Source organism: Phalaenopsis equestris, unplaced genomic scaffold (genome assembly GCF_001263595.1).
Source record: "Phalaenopsis equestris unplaced genomic scaffold, ASM126359v1 Scaffold000281, whole genome shotgun sequence".
Classification (NCBI taxonomy): domain Eukaryota; kingdom Viridiplantae; phylum Streptophyta; class Magnoliopsida; order Asparagales; family Orchidaceae; genus Phalaenopsis; species Phalaenopsis equestris.
Window position 1 is genome coordinate 82,104 of NW_018164723.1, and position 17,635 is coordinate 99,738.

At 32.0% G+C, this 17,635-nt stretch overlaps 1 protein-coding gene across 1 annotated transcript; it reads right to left on the reverse strand.

Moving 5' to 3' along the window:
- Positions 1–15,444: 15,444 nt before the first annotated feature.
- LOC110024933 lies at positions 15,445–17,254 on the reverse strand. Its single transcript, XM_020725129.1, has 2 exons — positions 17,183–17,254; positions 15,445–15,979 (listed from the first exon to the last, which is right to left on the reverse strand). The coding sequence occupies exons 1-2, from the start codon at positions 17,252–17,254 to the stop codon at positions 15,620–15,622; spliced, it is 432 nt and encodes a 143-aa protein (XP_020580788.1). The 3' UTR covers positions 15,445–15,619.
- Positions 17,255–17,635: the final 381 nt, after the last annotated feature.

A 17,635-nucleotide genomic window follows, 5' to 3' on the forward strand; every position in this document is an offset into this window, starting at 1 on the left:
AACATTCTAATAGTCATGGATAATTTAAAATGTTTTCTGCAACCTTCCTAGAATGGTTGTTGGGTGGCATTGATTAATTTGTAGAATTTTTAAGCTTTTGTGTTTGGTGGCTCATCCCTACATATCTAACAAACTTAAATCTTATTACATCAAATACCATTTGTTTAAACTTACTAGAATCACACTCAGTTGGATGAGCAGAGCTCATTGAAGCACCAACATGAGTTAGTATACAAATCACACTCGTTAAGTGAAGTCTAAAACTAGTACTTGACTTCAAATCTCTTATGAAATAAATTCATCTTGACATTTTGGATTTTTAAGTATGTCTAATTCTTATGTTTTGCATATAAACATCAAGATTTATCCTTTGAACGATAATTAAAAAGCTGAGATATCGCTTGTAGAAAATACTTATATCATTCAACAATTCATTAGTTAATCCTTTTTTACGTGAATGTAGTTGATTTGGACTATTTTTTTTTTTGTAGTAATGATAAAAAAACCTATTAAAGGAGGAAGTTAATAACTAGGCTTTGAACTTTAAGCTACTATGTTGAGTCAATTATTTAATGTGATTGAATGTATTAAACTCTACAATCTATTATCAATGATAAAATCATGCAATCTAAATCAATTAAGTCCTCAATAGGTTGTAAAATCCTTCAAGACATAAAAATATGTGACCACTATTTTGTGGCAATGTTCCTTTGCAATAACACATGAATGAGACATTTTACAACCTTAGATAAAAAATAAAATTTCTTTCTTTCATGAGACAGCTAATCAAGCTTTAGTTTTTGCACCTTATAGAACTTTTACATCAAGAAGAGCTAGCTCGGCTTGTTGACAATATTTTAAATAAATTGCTTATCACTTTTTAATCAAGCTTCTGGAAATTAAAAAAAAAAAGAACTATCTATTAAATAAAATAATTTTATCTCAATTTAATATCTACATTTCACCTTTATAAAAAACAATGTTATAAGCATGATTGCATTTCTTATAAGAAAAGAAGCAAGAATATATGGTCAATAAAAAATTATTTTCAAACCCAATCTTAGGCTAATCAATAGCCAATAACATTCATGACTTACTCATAATGATGTAATGTTATAACAAAGTTTCTTATAAACCCATATAAACCCATATAAATTATATGATTGACTTCAAAAAATTCAAAATCTTCATTTTTCTTTAATAAAAATGATATTTAGTCATGTTTATCATAGTATCTATGAGAATATTTAAACATTTGATGAATGATGATCCGTCATGATGCCTCACAAAATGAAATTCTCCATAGAAATTATTTTCTTTTGTAATAAATTTATTTTTGGATGAGGTTACATTTATTTCTAAAGTAGATAGGTTATTTATATGCATAAATTTACACCCTGGTAATATGGAAAAATATCATTTCAATCATTGTTTATACTTTAAAATTTCTTAGGTTGAATTTAATTGCCTCAAATGGTTACCAAATATTGGTCTCATAGGTTAGTCATACAAAGTAAATCTTAGCTATTTCTTCATGTGTGCTCTTCTTATATTTAGAAAGACTTAAATGAGCAACTCATGTAATTATAATAAATATGTACTTAGCATATATTTATTTTATAGCAAAATTTTATTAAGTCATATTCAGTAAATTATATATTTGCCTTTAATATACATTCTAATAGAGGGTTTCCACCTATAAATTGGGGGGTCAAAAAGCTTATAATTAATCTCAAGCTTGTTCTATCAAACCATAAAGTATTTATAGACCTTTCTCCATCACACTTTTCACTCTCTCACTTTTCCTCAAATATTTATAGCAAATCTTGTAAGTATGGTATGGGTGTTTAAATTAAACAAAATTGGATTAAATATTCTTTTAGAAGTGATGAGCAAAGATTAATGTTGAGGACTTAAATCCAAGCTTTGTAGCTATAAAATAGAGAACAATAAGATATGAAACCTTTTCTTCTTCAAGTCATATGTCTTCAACAATCTAATACAATTCCAAAGCTTGTTTCTCTAAATTCTCTAGAATTCCTTTTCATCTCACTATCTCTCCATTATATTATTAGCAAGGCTCTAGCATTGAACATAAATAAATTTAAATGCAAAGCCATAGTATGAATTACTCTTTAGCTAATTTGATGCATTTGATTTAACTACATATAATGATCATATTACGCTTATCAACAGGCATTGGAACTTGATAGAGGTGGAGATGGCGAACAAGTATCCCCCCATGAAATTCTGCCCCAACTGGTAAAATGCATCATCTCTCCAATTGCTCAGCTTATTTATAGCCTTTTTTTCAATTAACGTTTTATATATGATAACAATAATTAAAGTAAATTATATTAACTTCTCCAAATGTCTATTTGCCTACATGCAGCAACAACGTCCTCTACCCAACAGAAGATAAGGCCCGAAAAATCTTAATCAATCTCTGCCGTTTTTGCCATTACAGGGTTCTAAACTTTTCATATATCCCCTCCATATATATATATATATAGATATATATAAAAAAAAGTGCGAAAGACCTGGCTTATTGGTGCGGCCCCTGACATAAGTCCCTCGGGTCGGGGGTTCGAATCCTATGGCTCGGGCTCTTTGAATCAGAATCAAGCACACCGGGTTTTCAACCCATATAGGGGAATCAATATTTGGTGCCCACTGGATCAAATATCGTTTCACCTTATGAAATATATACGTGAAACTCTTTAAATTCGTAAAAAATTGGAGAAAATAATGAGCTTTAAGTGGTTACAAATAATATTTCAGCTATCTTCTTCTAGGACTTCTATGTCTATAATTTATTTTATTTGCAACTAAATGTATATATATTTTAGTTTTCTTAAGATTAAAGATTTTCAACACTTTTTTTTATTTAGGTCAATTGATAATGGAGAAAAAGATGCATATATCTATGTGCGGCACATTTTATTGATCTTATGTTAAAAGGATATTGGAAAGATTGGTGAGGTGAAAAAAACGATTAGAAGCTTTGGAGTAAACTGTATGTATGTATGTGTGTGTGTGTCTTTATATATATATATATATATATATATATATATATTTGCGCCGCGTATTCAAATCAGTTGATCGGACATCTGCTTGTTAGTTGTAAGTCCCCTCTGGTCTGTGTTTCGATTCCCCCAGAATATTGGGTGTTGTATTCGAATTTTTAGGTGCATGAAAGATGACCATTCTTATTTAAATAAATAAATATATATATATATATATATATATATATAAATAGGGATAAACAAATACTTTTTTATTGGATTGCTGCAAGCTCGTTTAAATTGCTTGATTTCTTTTTTACTTGGTATTTTTATTTGGGGAAATTTCCATACATAGCACATAATTTTTTATGTATTTACATATTTGACATTAAAAATTTGATATTTACATTCCGATATTTTGATGTCATAAATTTATGTATGAAAATATGTATTTTAGTTTTAAAAAGATAATGCTTATTTTTATTTTAATGTGATGTTAAAAGATCTGAGTAGTATGCATGTAAGATATGAAAGATTAGGTGATAGATATGAAATTACATAAGAATTGTGTGGTATGTATGTAAATGCCCAATTTTATTTATTTATCATAATTTTTTATCAAAAAAATATTTGCTATTCATGTTAAAGATTTATTGCTATTACATAGTTATATTTTAAGATGTTAGTAGGGGGTGGTCTCATGGGAGGCTAGAGATTTTCAGATAGATTAAAATGGGAAGAAAAATAATACAACAACAACAATAAAAACAAGCCCTTATCCCACTAAGTGGGGTGGGCTACATGAATCCTTTTCTCCATTATATTCTATTAAGTGTCATATATATATATTTTTAATGCAAATAAATTAAGATGATTTTCTGTACAATAAGCCCTAGTCTTTTTAGGTATACCTCACTCCATTATATTCTATTAAGTGTCATATATATATATATTTAATTCAAATAAATTAAGATGATTTTCTGCACAATAAGCCCTAGTCTTTTTAGGTATACCTCAGTCATTCTTAACATCAGTCGAAGCTAAAACATCTGCTCTCCTAATCAGAACATCAGATGGTCAACGTTTATGCAGCCAAACCATCTAAGACGACTCTCTCTAATCGTAGTTTAATTATAACAAAATTGACAAGAGGTTGGGTAACATATGGCGAGCAAATACAAATTAAATGTCACTTCTTTCACATTATCTTCACGACACATATGTTTCTTTTTTAGATTTAATATTCATGTATAAGCTTTTTTTTTTTTTTTGCTTCAAGAAAAAAATTGTGACAGATTTTCTTACACAATAGAAACAGTTTCAAAGATTTTTTTACCTTAACAGTCTCGAAGATTGGCAAAGACTATTAAGGATGACATATACCACATCTATAAGCTTTTTTTACAGAAGACTTTCCAGATTTTCCTATACTTGCCTTTGACATGACAAACACTTTCAACTTTTCAGCCCTAATTAAAACTTTATTCAAACATCTTAGATGTTGACATTCCTTAGTGTCATGACACTGAGCTCTATGATATACATTAGAAATTATTCAGGTCACTCATGAAATTATTACCTTCATAGGTGTTCTTCTAAAGTAGTTTTATTCCAAATTGCCTTCCTAACTTTAGCCATAAAGACTCTCAACGAAGTCACAATTGATGCATAAAGAATATGAGTTGCAACCCCTTCTCTACTTATTGATCAATTTCCTTCTCATCAAAAAGAATCAAAGGGAATAATTTGTCCTTTCTCAAAGCTTCTTCTAGCCCCAAACTTGATAGGGCGACCCCCATTCTCATAGTTGAATTGATGGTAGTTCTTCTTTGGATGATGTTGGTACTTATTATTGATGCTTAAATTATTCAACGAATCATATTCTTCAATGGAGATATGGTTGTTGGCCAACTCCAACAACATCACAATATCTTCAGACATTACAACCCAAGAGCATAGTGAAACAAACCTTCTCATATGCCCTAAGCAGGTGCATTACAAGCAACTGTAGACTTCAAGTCATCACTTCCAACATCTCAGTCCTCAAAGACCGCCACAATTCTTGGAGCATTTATGATAATGCTTGAAAATTCTTTTAAGGCCACTAAGCACAAGAAAGTTGCATGATGAAGATACATTTAAACTTGAAAAATAAAATTATGACCCAGAGTGAAAAGTTGTTGAACCAATGAATGGCTACATGGTTGACAATATATGCAATTCCTTTATAAGACTCCACAGTAAAAATCTTAAATTTCTTAGGTGTCTCAGCTTCAACAATCTTTACTAAGCACACATTCTCCAGCTGCTAACTTCTCTTAGTGATTCCTCTTCTCCTCTCCCTCCCCTGATAAAAAAGAGAAGAATATTTATAGTTGGGATGGTACATCTCATCTTTCCTTGATGAATTTGATGTGTGGCATCACTCTAGACAATCACTCCAATGCATCTCTAACCATCATTGTCATCAGCTCATTCTTCTGGTGGACTACACTCCATGGCACACTCCATGTTTATTTAATTTTCTTTGCTACTAGATTTGCATCGTGAAATGCTTTTTCTCTAGTTTGTTGTATGATCTATGCTCATTGCACTTTTACGGATTATTAATTCTAAATTATCCATTGACTTAAAACACATTGTTAAGAGTCGTAGAAAACAAATAACATCAAAACAACAGAGGAAATAAGAAATAAAACATTAAGTAAGTATGAAGTGAATTTTGCACAAACTTTCAGATCCTATACTCCAAGGTGTTCTTCCCTATTTAAAGGCTTAGGTTGATCTAGAGTACATTACATTAATCTCTGCAAAATAAATAGTGAATACATTATTCATAATAAAAAAGTAAAATAGTTGAGCATGTAGTCTTATGACGAGGTTGTTATACCAAGCTAGTTTGTTGAACTAATTGATTGATTTGGTCATCTTAATTAATAGGCCAAGTTAATTGGCTGCCTATATGAGCCGAGCTTATCTTAGCTTGATCAGCAAAATTGACTAAACAAATTGAACTACTACATTGAGTTGGTAGAATACACTTGAAACATCATTGGATCTGCTTGAATTAATGCAATTAAATGCTTTTTCGGCATCTTCTACTTTACTTGAAAGAATTAAGCACTTGGTTAATACTCTCTTCCTTAAGATACTCCATGCTCTAGAATTCAATGATTTCATACCTATTTCTCCTTGTAACACTATTAACAAAGTAAAAGCTAAATTGATTGCTCAAATGCTTAATTGTATATCCTTCCCAACATTATTCAACCTTCCTAGATAGCTTTTATTTCTGGTAGAGACATTGCAAATAACATCATGCTTGCCAAGGAATTTCTTGATGGATTTAATTCTTCTAGTCATCCCAAGAGCTTTTGTAAAAAAATTGTGCTCATAAAAGCTCTTGATTAGTTTAATAGAAACTTAATTTATGAAAGATTATAGAAAATGAACTTTACTCCTTTGGTTAATAACTACATTAAGGCTTGAACCACTATAATTAAATTTTCTATTATTATTAATGGTGAGCTCAAGGGTTATTTCCCCATATCATATGGTCTTAGGCAAGTATGCCCCTTTTCGCCTTATCTTTTCAAAATCCCCTTGGATGCTTTTTCTAGATGGTTGGATTTACATTGACAGACACTAGAGGGGAACATTAGTCATCTTCTTTATGTTGACGACTTTTTTTTTGGTAAATCTTCCACTAAAAGGATTATTTAGTTGGCTTTGGTGCCTTATTATCTAAATCAACACTATAATTCTCTACATCTGTCCATGAACACAAAAAAAAGTGTTGTATTGTGATATCTTTGGGTTAAAGAAAAATATTTACCTTGGGAACACTTGAGCAGTACCATTAATTGTGTTATACCTACCTCTGATTCTTGTAAATGGCTTATGAAAAAGCATCAACGTTATATGTAAGGAATTAGGAAGAAAATTATTTCTTTAGAGATATGGTTGTTGGTTCAAATCTAACATTATCCTTAAAGGAATTAGGAAGAAAATTACTTCTTTAATGAATAATTTTCTTCACTCTATTAATTCCACTAATTGTATGCATTCCATCGCTTAGAGTGCCACCAACAACCTAAGCATCTTGGAGATTTTGGGCTACCTAATGTTTACACTATCAACTCTTTGTACAAGGCCAAGGTTATTTGGAGACTTTATAGCTGCAACTCTATTATTTCTAATTGGAGCTTTCAAAATTTGGGCTCTCTTTGGTTCAAAATGAAGAATAAGCTTTCTAATATGTGGAATTGCTTCAGGAAACTGATTACTACATTTAGAAGAGGCCTCACACTTCATCTCACGACAAAATGTAGATTTTTTTTCTTCTATACCCTTGGTTAGAAGGCACTTCACTTTATGAAAGGTTTGGGGAACAAGATTTCAGCTGGTTCAATTGTCCAAGGGATTTTTTATTGCTTCACTTTATTAGAGTTTGCTTCTGGATTCTCTCTACTTCTCAGAACACCCAAAGTGAATGCATTGCTCTCATCCTCCAAATCTTTATAATGTACTCTCTTGTTTTTGGTTCTTGGATGGGTAAAAAAATTTATTCTCACAAGAGCACTTATTTTTATTTATATGATGGACTTCCTCTGGCTTCTCGGTATAAAAATAAACGGTTTAAAGGCCACTCCCTCAAATTTACAACCTTTGTGTGGAAAATTTTGGTTGGGGGGCTTAAAAAAAAAGGATATTCTTGCCTCTACAGAAATTTTGGTTTCTGCCCAATGTGTTTTATGTCATTACTGCCAAGAGTCACATTCTCATATATTTTTTTAATGTAATATTGTCTTTAATATCCTAAAGCTCAGTACTTTCTTTGGCCAATTTTTCCATCAATGATGCTTTTTAAGGCAACTAATGGTTTTTACTAAAAAGATTAGTTGCACAACTTTCATGAAATTCTTTCTAGTTGCAACTAATATCATTTCATATTTTATATGTTTGGAAAGAAATGCTAGGACATTCTACAATTCCTTTAAAACAAATAAAATATTCTTTTTAAATTTTGTGTTGTTGTCAAGGAGAAAAGTAGAGAATGGAAATTCAGGGATGTTGCTCCCTCCCATATTAAAGAGTTTTTTTATGCTATAATGGGTTCCTTGTGGATTTTCTTTACAGTGGATTTACTTAATGATTTTTTTCCCTTCTTCTTTGCTTTGTGATGACTGGTTTGGAGAGTTGTGCTTCTTTATGAAAGGATGTTTCTATATCTTCTCTATGGACTGATCTTTCTATCTCTATGAGACATGGATTTTTGCTTCGGATCTACAATGAACTAAATCATGTTGCTCCCTTGGTGGTTTTTGGTGCTTTAAGATTATCTGCTTCTAGATTACTTTGGTGGACTTCATCGGTTTTCTTCTGTTGGATTACCTTGGGCGAAGCCTCCCATTTTGCTACTAGGGAGAACATCTATGTTTTTTTTTTTCTTTTTGTTTATGTTTTACTCTTTTCCCTTTTCTTTCCTTGGATATCTATTAATTGTGAGTCTTCTCACCTCTGTGATATCTTGTATTTGATCTTTTATTAATGAAAAGTTGGGTGTGGCCCTCAAAATTCACAAAAAAAAAAAAATCATCACCAAAGTTCTCTGGCTATTTTAATATTTTATATATAACATACACACGCATTCTTATATTTGTCATGTGTATTTAGTCCTAAGTTTTCAATAAGCGATCAATGTGATGTAGTGTCCAAAAAGTTCTCTGGCTATTTTAATATTTTATATATAACGTACACATGCATTCTTATATTTGTCATGTGTCTTTAGTCCTAAGTTTTCAATAAGCGATCGATGTGTTGTAGTGTCCACACAAAGCTATTGATTAAAAAAATATATAGAATGTGAACTTTTTGGTGCATTTTTAATCACTTATTATATTGAAGAATGTTATATTTTATATTACATCAAAGAATAAAATCTTTGATCAAACTTCCACATTTTTTAATGATTTTACGTCAATAACATCACTTTGTTTATTATATCTTTTCTGTTGTTGTAGGCTAAGCACAGGGAAAGCCTCGCTCCAACCTTTGTTTGTTGAAACACAAGTTGTGGTCTTAACTGTGAGAAATTCTTAAGTTATTTGTGTGGACATGCGGACGTCTGTGTCGAGTGGTATGCATGACGTGTACACATTATTGATTGCACATCCGATAAATCAGACATAATATTTTCTCCATAACGCGAGAGGAGAGACGTGGATTGAAACTTTGGTTGAAAATTACTTATTATATTTAAGTATAATTCAAAAATTTATTCGAGAGTTTAAATAAATTAAATAAAATAAGGAAGATCTTCAACTTGGAAGCTCCTCTTAAGAACTAGGACTAAATAATTTTTTTTCTTAAATGGCATGACATACTTACCAACTTATTGGTTCATTTACACCCCTCCTCAACCTTATTTAATACCTCAAAAATATTTACCTAATAATAATAAGCATTATGAGAATTCTTTTAAATATTAGAGAATAATTATTTAAATAAAAATTGTTTGCAAATTCTCTTCATATGAAGATAGTATTGAAATTTATATATTGGACCTTCCATTGAAATTTTGCAAGGGCTTGAGTTGCAAATAAATAGGCCAATGCTAACCTTTATGGCCTCCAAAATTTACCTTAGCTGGCTTCAGTTGAGATTGTAGAGGGTCTGTCAGGCAATTTTGAAATAAATTTTGATTTTAAATCAACCTATATATTATCTAGCTATCCTAATTACATTATTTTCAAACCAATGGATCATTTTCTTCAAACTACAAGCTTATTTTATCACCTATTCAATTCAATACATTTTGTACTCCACATTATTAGAACAAAACCTTAGCATTGCTTTCAGAATTTTAGCCAAAGGTACAAAAAAATCTTAAAGAGAGCTTGTTAATTAAGGGCCTGTTTGGGGCACCTTTTTCATTGCATTATTTATCAAATTGCCATCCCAACTATATTAAGATACTCTAAAAAATTATGGTGATGCGTTACATTTTATAATAAAAATTCGTTAAAGAGTTATAGCTATAAAAAAAAAACATTGAAAAAGATAACAATTATGATGCTTATAAAAACTTTCAAAAATGTTATGTTTTCCACCAAAAACTTTACAAACATTTAACTTTAGCAGAAGCTTCAAGTGCTCAGAACAGACTGTACCTCATCTCTACTTCGATCTTTAGTTTTGCTACTTATCTTTTCACAGAATAGGTCAATGTGTAGGACTATTCTTTTATTATTTTTATTCAAACTTTTATAAATGCATTTTTTTTAGGCCTTCTAGGCAAGGCATAGAGGTGGTGCAAATGCACTTGATAAACATAAGAGTATGATTCCCATTTGTCAAAATAATTGTATGAGTTTTTCCACCTACTTCCAGTGAAAAAGTATTGGTTTGAGTAAAAGGATTCTTAGATTAAATCACAATATTAAGTATGCATAGGATTTTTTTTAAATCAAATCACATAAAAATCATACTTTCTCTTTGATTTACTCTTTTACAAATAGTTGCTTTTAATTTCAAATTTATTTTTTTCTAATATAATTCTTCATAACAAGGGACTATTTAAAATTAAAAATTTTAAAATACACAATTTAGTCTCCTTCTTTGGTGACATGTAAAAACAATTTAGTCTCCTTCTTTGGTGACATGTAAAAAAGCAATTCGTATCAAAATCCCCACTTCATATTTGGCATTACTCTCAATGTTAGATATTTTGAAATTCATAAGTATGCATAAATATTGTGGGAATGCACTATTAGAATGGTTCATAAGAGAACAAAATGTCTGTATAAAATTATCATAAAGAGAAAAATTAAGGGGACAAGTCCGAATGAAATGATCAACTATATAAAGAGAGATCATATTGATCCCTTCCTTTTCTCATTAGAAAAAAATTATGATGTAAGAAAAACACAATTATGATCTTTTGTGATTGTATTTGATAATGTTAAATATGCATTGAAAAGTGATGATTATTGGACAATAAACAACAAGTTATGGTGTTAAAATAATGTTAGATAGATGATAATAAATAACTCATAATAATTGGCCAAAGATAATAGAAAGACAATAGTTAGATAATGATAGTTGTTAGCGGCGATCATTGGTGTCAATCATCTAGCAAGACTCTAAAGTTATTTAAATCTCTGAGCTCTCTCTTGTTTAGTCCATGTCCCCTTTCATGTGAATAATATGGTCTATTTATAGCTTTTAATTGTATGTTGATAAGTTTTTTCAAAATCTTAAATCACTCTATCAATGATTCATGTTAATTTAAGTGTCTAATGATCTCAAATTTAAGTAATCTTAAGCATAAAGTATGAAATCCATTTTAACATTTTTATTCTCGTCTTTTTCGAATGATGCTTGAAGTCTGAGCTTGAACTCAACCATGACTTCAATTCTCATTTTAATTTCCTCAATCGATTTATAGTCATTTCTAAGTTTCATCCTTTATAGACAAGTGATATTTCAAGGCGGTCATCAAATCTTCAATCTTGACTCATATGACACTCTAAGTATCGACACAAAATTGAAGTGAGATCCTTCCCTTAATGAAAGCTCTTATTACTTTTTCCATTGGTTCAAATTCTCAAATTCTTCTATTTTTTCTCTCTAGTTTAATCAATAGCATCAATAACTCCTTAATAGGTGAATCATGGACTACTAGTGAGAAACATGTCTTTACGTCATAAATTTATGACGATTAATGTTCAAAATAACATCAAGTATCTAATACAACCCACTACAGAAGATACATAGGCCAAGACTATAAGAAACCTTAAAGACCTCTAATCCCATCAATAAAGGGTTTATACTAAAGTAGATCAAAGCTTAGTCAAAATCACCACTCTAACTAATAAAGGCTTTTTTCCCTTCACTGAGGGAGAATTTAAATGTGTGTATCCAAGGTTCACCATTTGTGTTTATCATTTTAATCACATTTGTCTTACTTTTTAATGTCACCTTAGCTTCATTAATTGATACACTTTCCCATGGAGAAAAAAAATATGTTGATCTCATAGGAGGAAACCAATTTTATAGGAAGAACTCTTCTCAAAGAGGCTCAACATCAACACATAGTTTTTGACATCATTCTAGTTTGAAATCTTTAAGGTAGTCATCACCATTGCTACTTTGTAGTTGAAGGTGCACCAAATATTTTTTTTAAGATAATCATCTTATAGATGAATTTCTCCTCATCAATATTAAAAACTCATTTCATATATTTAGTATATGGCTCTCCAAAATGGCATTCCCTTTCATATCTAATCATTAAGGAATATATTGAAATCATAATGTGTCCTAAAGTTCACATTAATATTTGTAGGTAATTCTCTTATAATTTTGTAAATTAAAATATGAAAAAGTTGTTATGATTTAGTTGAGCTCACAAACTAATAACAAAATTTAAAATTAAAACTTCAAAAAACTAAATTGGTGCTCAAGAAGGGAACAATCCTAACAACTTCAAGAGTCACTTTTTTTATGAATAAAGTTGATAACATGAATCATGGCCTTCATCTCCATGAATTATGCATATTTGTTTATATAGATGTTTGGTTATAAAATCTTACATTTAAGGATTGTCGGCAGTTTCATCTTGATCAAAAACCAAGTTGTTGAATAGATAAATAAACATTTAATCCTCCAATCATTCACCTATATTTCCAAACTAATAGCATTTATGAATTTCAAAGAAAATAATACAAAAGTTTCGTTAAAACCCATGATAGTAAATATGGGCCAAATGAACATGGCCTTCAACATTTGAAGAAAGATAATAGACGTTAAAGGAGTGGTGAAGAAGCTCTATGATCATTTAGATGTGGCTCCTCTTCTAAAGACTTCACACCCTTATTTTTCATAGAGAAACTAAATCTTTAATTACCTTTGGAACAATATTCTAGACTATCACCCAAGGAAGCAAATATTACTAAAATGGAAAGAGAAGACACAGAAAGAAGGGGGAAGAAGAAGTTGAAACACAATGGAAGCTCAAGATATTGGAAATCCAAGAATGCTCAAGATATAAGGGTGTGTAATAAAAAACAGGCTTAAAAGTAAATCCTATCTATAGGAAAATAATAGAAGGCCTCCACTACCTCACACTATTTCATGTGATCATTCCAATAAGATTACCCATCAAATCCTAATATCTCCTTGATTTCTTTATTTCGTCAAGTATCCACTATATAAGACCAAACAACACAAAAACTTTAATTTGTTCCACACTAGCAAGAACCAACTTCCCAATTCAGGTGGACAGCCCAATAAAGAATAACTACCCAACAAATGAATGATGTCAATTGAAGCTAACTTCTTCTAAAAGTGTAACTACAACCTAAACTTGACTTCATAATTGTGAAGTTGAGTTCAAGAATAAATAATGAACATTAAGATATAAATTTGTCATCATAACAAATTTACAAATTAGATTTTATTTGGATAAAACTTTCATTGCATTGAAGTTCAAGGCAAAGAAAATACAAAAAAAATTTGAAAATACGAAAACTAAAAATTAATTCAAAAGAAAAAACTTTCCTAATATTTTTTTTCCTCATAAATTCTCTAGAAGAACTTAAAGAAGTTATAGCATCATTGAACTCATCATATGACAACATCACAACTCCTAACAAATTATGGAATCTTAGCTCAAGAACCACTTCTCTAAGAATGTTCATACTCTAGTTTTACTGGAACATTGCTAGAAAATAACATAGAATCATTAAGTAAGCTTCTATGAACTTCCACATTAAAATAATAACCATCGTCAACTTATCCATTAGTAGCTAAACTTCTTGAATTAGCTCATGGAGCAGCTCAACAGGGTGAAAACAACACAATTTAATTTTGATTTCAAATGCATTTATATGCAACCTCTTGATTCTTCCAACACCCTCAAGCTCAATTGTTAGTTTCTTATTCTCTCCTTTTCAACTTCAATGTCAACTCGAAAGTTAGTCATCTGGTTCTCCAGTAATTGAATCTCTACAAGTAGCTCTTTAAATCTACTCATTGCTACTGCCGTCCATGGCTCCCTTTAAATGACTTTAAGGCATAAAAATTCATATCATTACCTACTACTCCCAAAAATAAGGACTTCGGATTTTTCTTCATTAAATGTCACAACTGTCAAGGGAGATCGTTGCTCATTGACATCCCCAACAATTTTAACGCAATGGTCAATTCCCACAAATGTATCCATTTAACTTATTGGTAAATTAATCATAGTAGCACCTTCATTATCATAGATTTCTATAACAAAAAAAACCCTTTTAAACGTGGAGATTCCTACAACAACTAATCACTCAATTTTTATTGGTAAATTAATCATAGTAGCACCTTCATTATTATAGATTTCTATAGCAAAAAAAAAAACCCTTTTAAACTTGGAGATTCCTACAACAACTAATCACTCAATTAGAAATCATTTTCTTAATCACCTTTTATTTTTTTCATTATTTCATTTTTTATATCTTCCAAGGGAAACCACAAAACATAAAGACCCCCTACAACCATCATATCTATATTTGGGCAGACTCTTTGGACCCATGCCTTAACTTATCAGATACATTAGAGCTATAACTGAAAATCAAATAGCTATGATAAAAGTTAAACTAATGAAATCTTTGAAATTAACTTCAAATTTTTTAATTGATGAAAAGACTAATATTTATTGAACATTCAAAGGCCTCACAAAGGAATGCCAAAGACTATATCTAGCATATCTAGGATTTTGGTTCTTTATAATCATTTTTTTTATTTATCTTTACTGTACAAAAGAGCAAAAAAATCCATGAACTTATATATTAACACTCATGTGTCAAGTTAATAAATTTATCATGAAAATCTATACTAATTGGGACAAAAATCAAATAAAACTTAAGAGAAACCTTTCTGCTTGCAAGAAAATAAACTACCCATGCTAATATTGCAAATACATTGTCTCCTGCAGCAAGTTTAAATCAGAATATCATCATCATATGTTTTTCATTTCTAACAGCTTATCATGATCATATGTGCACTGCAACTGCAACGAATTAAACAAGCAAAAATTACAAAAATAAGAATCAAATCCCGAAATGCATCATGATATTTCCTAAGCAAAACAATTTTATCCAAAAAATATATATATTTGCATGCAATAACTATCATCATATTAAAAAAAAAATCTGATTTTGATGAAAAAGCATTAATCATATAAGCACTAAGAAGACAAAGAAATCAACGTAGCACAATTGATTTTTCTCTGCTCATGCAGCTGAGATGTTATTAGCTGCTCTTACTTCATTCTCATATCAAAGCAAAAACAAATTTTTAAGAAAATATATAAAAATTTACGAAATAAAATCCACTAAATGAAGAAAAGCAGTAGGATTAAGATGCTAGAAAATTATTTTCATGAATTTTTTTTCTCATTTTAAGCATGCATTTATCTTCCAAAAATATAATCTTTATAGCCTCACTCACCACCTCCATTCCCCGCAGAACCATGCATGCGTGAGAAGCAGAGAAACAAACTACAGCGAACGAAATACCGCCACGTGTACAATCGAAATGGGTCTCAGTGCGGTACGTTGCAGCGCAGGAACTATTCACATCTGGAGCCAACGAGCCAGCTGGGTAGGGTTAACGACACCAGGAATATGGACTCCATCCGTCTTAAGCAGATACGCCACCTCCTCATACGCCTTAGCGATCCGCGCTGAGCCGGACCGGTCGATCTCGACTGACCCGGATTGGCCCGAACCGCCACCCGGTTCGGATCGCCCGGGGGGCCACATCTTTCCGAACAACGTACCCTTGGTGAGGAACTCGTGGGCTAAGTACCCGGCGAGCAGCCGGTTCGTCGCCGGGGAAGAATCCCCGGCAGCCGGTTCGGTTTTCGCCGCCGCAACAGTAGCCGTCGGATCTCTTTCCTTCCGCCAAAGGAAAGACTGGACGTGACCCGACACCTCCCGCCACGTCAGCAAGAAGTTTTAAAATTGTTTGGAATAAAAAAAATCAGGAAAACCAAAAACGTAAAATTGACGAAATTGAAGGGCAGATTTGGAAACTAGATATTAAAATTAAAAAAAAAAGGGGGATTTTGAAGAGAATGCGAGGTCGATCGCATAGGGAGGGGAGCACGAGAAAAAAATCGCAGAAAACAGCGAGATCGGCGGCGCGGCGGCGTACGGGAGGCGGCGGCCGGCGGAGCACGGCGAGATAGAAAATAGATGGGTTTTAGATAGGAGAAGATAGAGAGCAAAAGAACCAAAAAGCTTAGAGATTTGGGGCATAGAAGAAAGAGAGATTATTATAGACCGTCGCCGGACTATATAAGGTGTGGTCTACGTTATATAACCATACTATCCACAAATATTACGAGATTGCCACCGCACGAGTCAAAAATGCCCCTGGTTTCTAATATCAATTGGTGTAGGGTAGATGGGCATGTTCGTCATTTGTTATTATAGAAATTATAGATAACTGTAAACTCTGCGCGGTAAAGAAAAGGACAAGCGAAACAATTAATAGAGTGAGGGTACTTTTGTCTTTTTAAAGGGAGAGCGATGTTGCTTGTGGGGGCAATTTAGTTTACTGTCATCCGTCTGATGAAGAAAGGACGGCTGATTGCGGTGGGGTAGGCACAATCTCCTAAAGAAGTAAGCTATGGCATTTTCGTGATTAATGAAAGGAATAGGGGTGAAAGGAAACGAGGGAAGGGGGTTAAACTGGGAAAATAGGAAGAAGAATCTTGTTAGTGGTCCACCAAGAACGCATTCGGAGTTCAATGGCCAGGATTGATCCACGTGGCGTCAGATGATGGAGCGGCGAATAGGAGTGTGTTAATAGGTGGGAAACATATTTCGTGCCGGTTTGGTGAGGCCTTCATGGGAAGGTAATAGGAAATATTTTCGTGGACCGGAACGATCGGTCCAGGGGTTAAGAATGTCGGTCCGGTTCACGAAAAATGTATAGGAAGGTAGTGAGCAACGATCTGGACCGTCTGATTATTGATAAAGTGATCCAATGGATGAGTTGATGCTAGGTTAGTAACCGAGTAATCGACTTCTTAAGTATACGGATACGAGACATTGGATCATGCTCATATTTAGGAGAAATTAATATTATGTCCAGTACATTGGATATGTTGATGGCGATGTGAATCACACCACGTTGTGCGGCATGGTGTGATCCACATTGTCATCTGCAAGTCCGTTGTCCACTTGTAATATTTTCTCCATTTTTAAGACTCTTTTCAAGTCTCAGTTTAAAAAAAAAGTATATTACGTTCAGACGTTCGCACGTCCGCACACTTCCTCACGTCCGGACGGCCGCCGATGTGCATGGCGATGGCGCCTGGCAATTGACCGTTCGGACGTGCGGTGGCCGGACGTAAATTTTCTCCAGTTTACAAGGATGAAACTAGTATTCTTTTTTAAAGTCAACAAATTTATCAAAACTTAGTATAATAATCAATTCTTATCGTTGACAAAATTATTAACATTCATCACCAACTACAAGCAGTATGAAAGATAAATTTTTTAATAGCGTGGGCACAAACTATTTTCTTCAAATTTTTCCTCCTCTTTTCATCCAAGCATGAGATTGGAATATTATATATA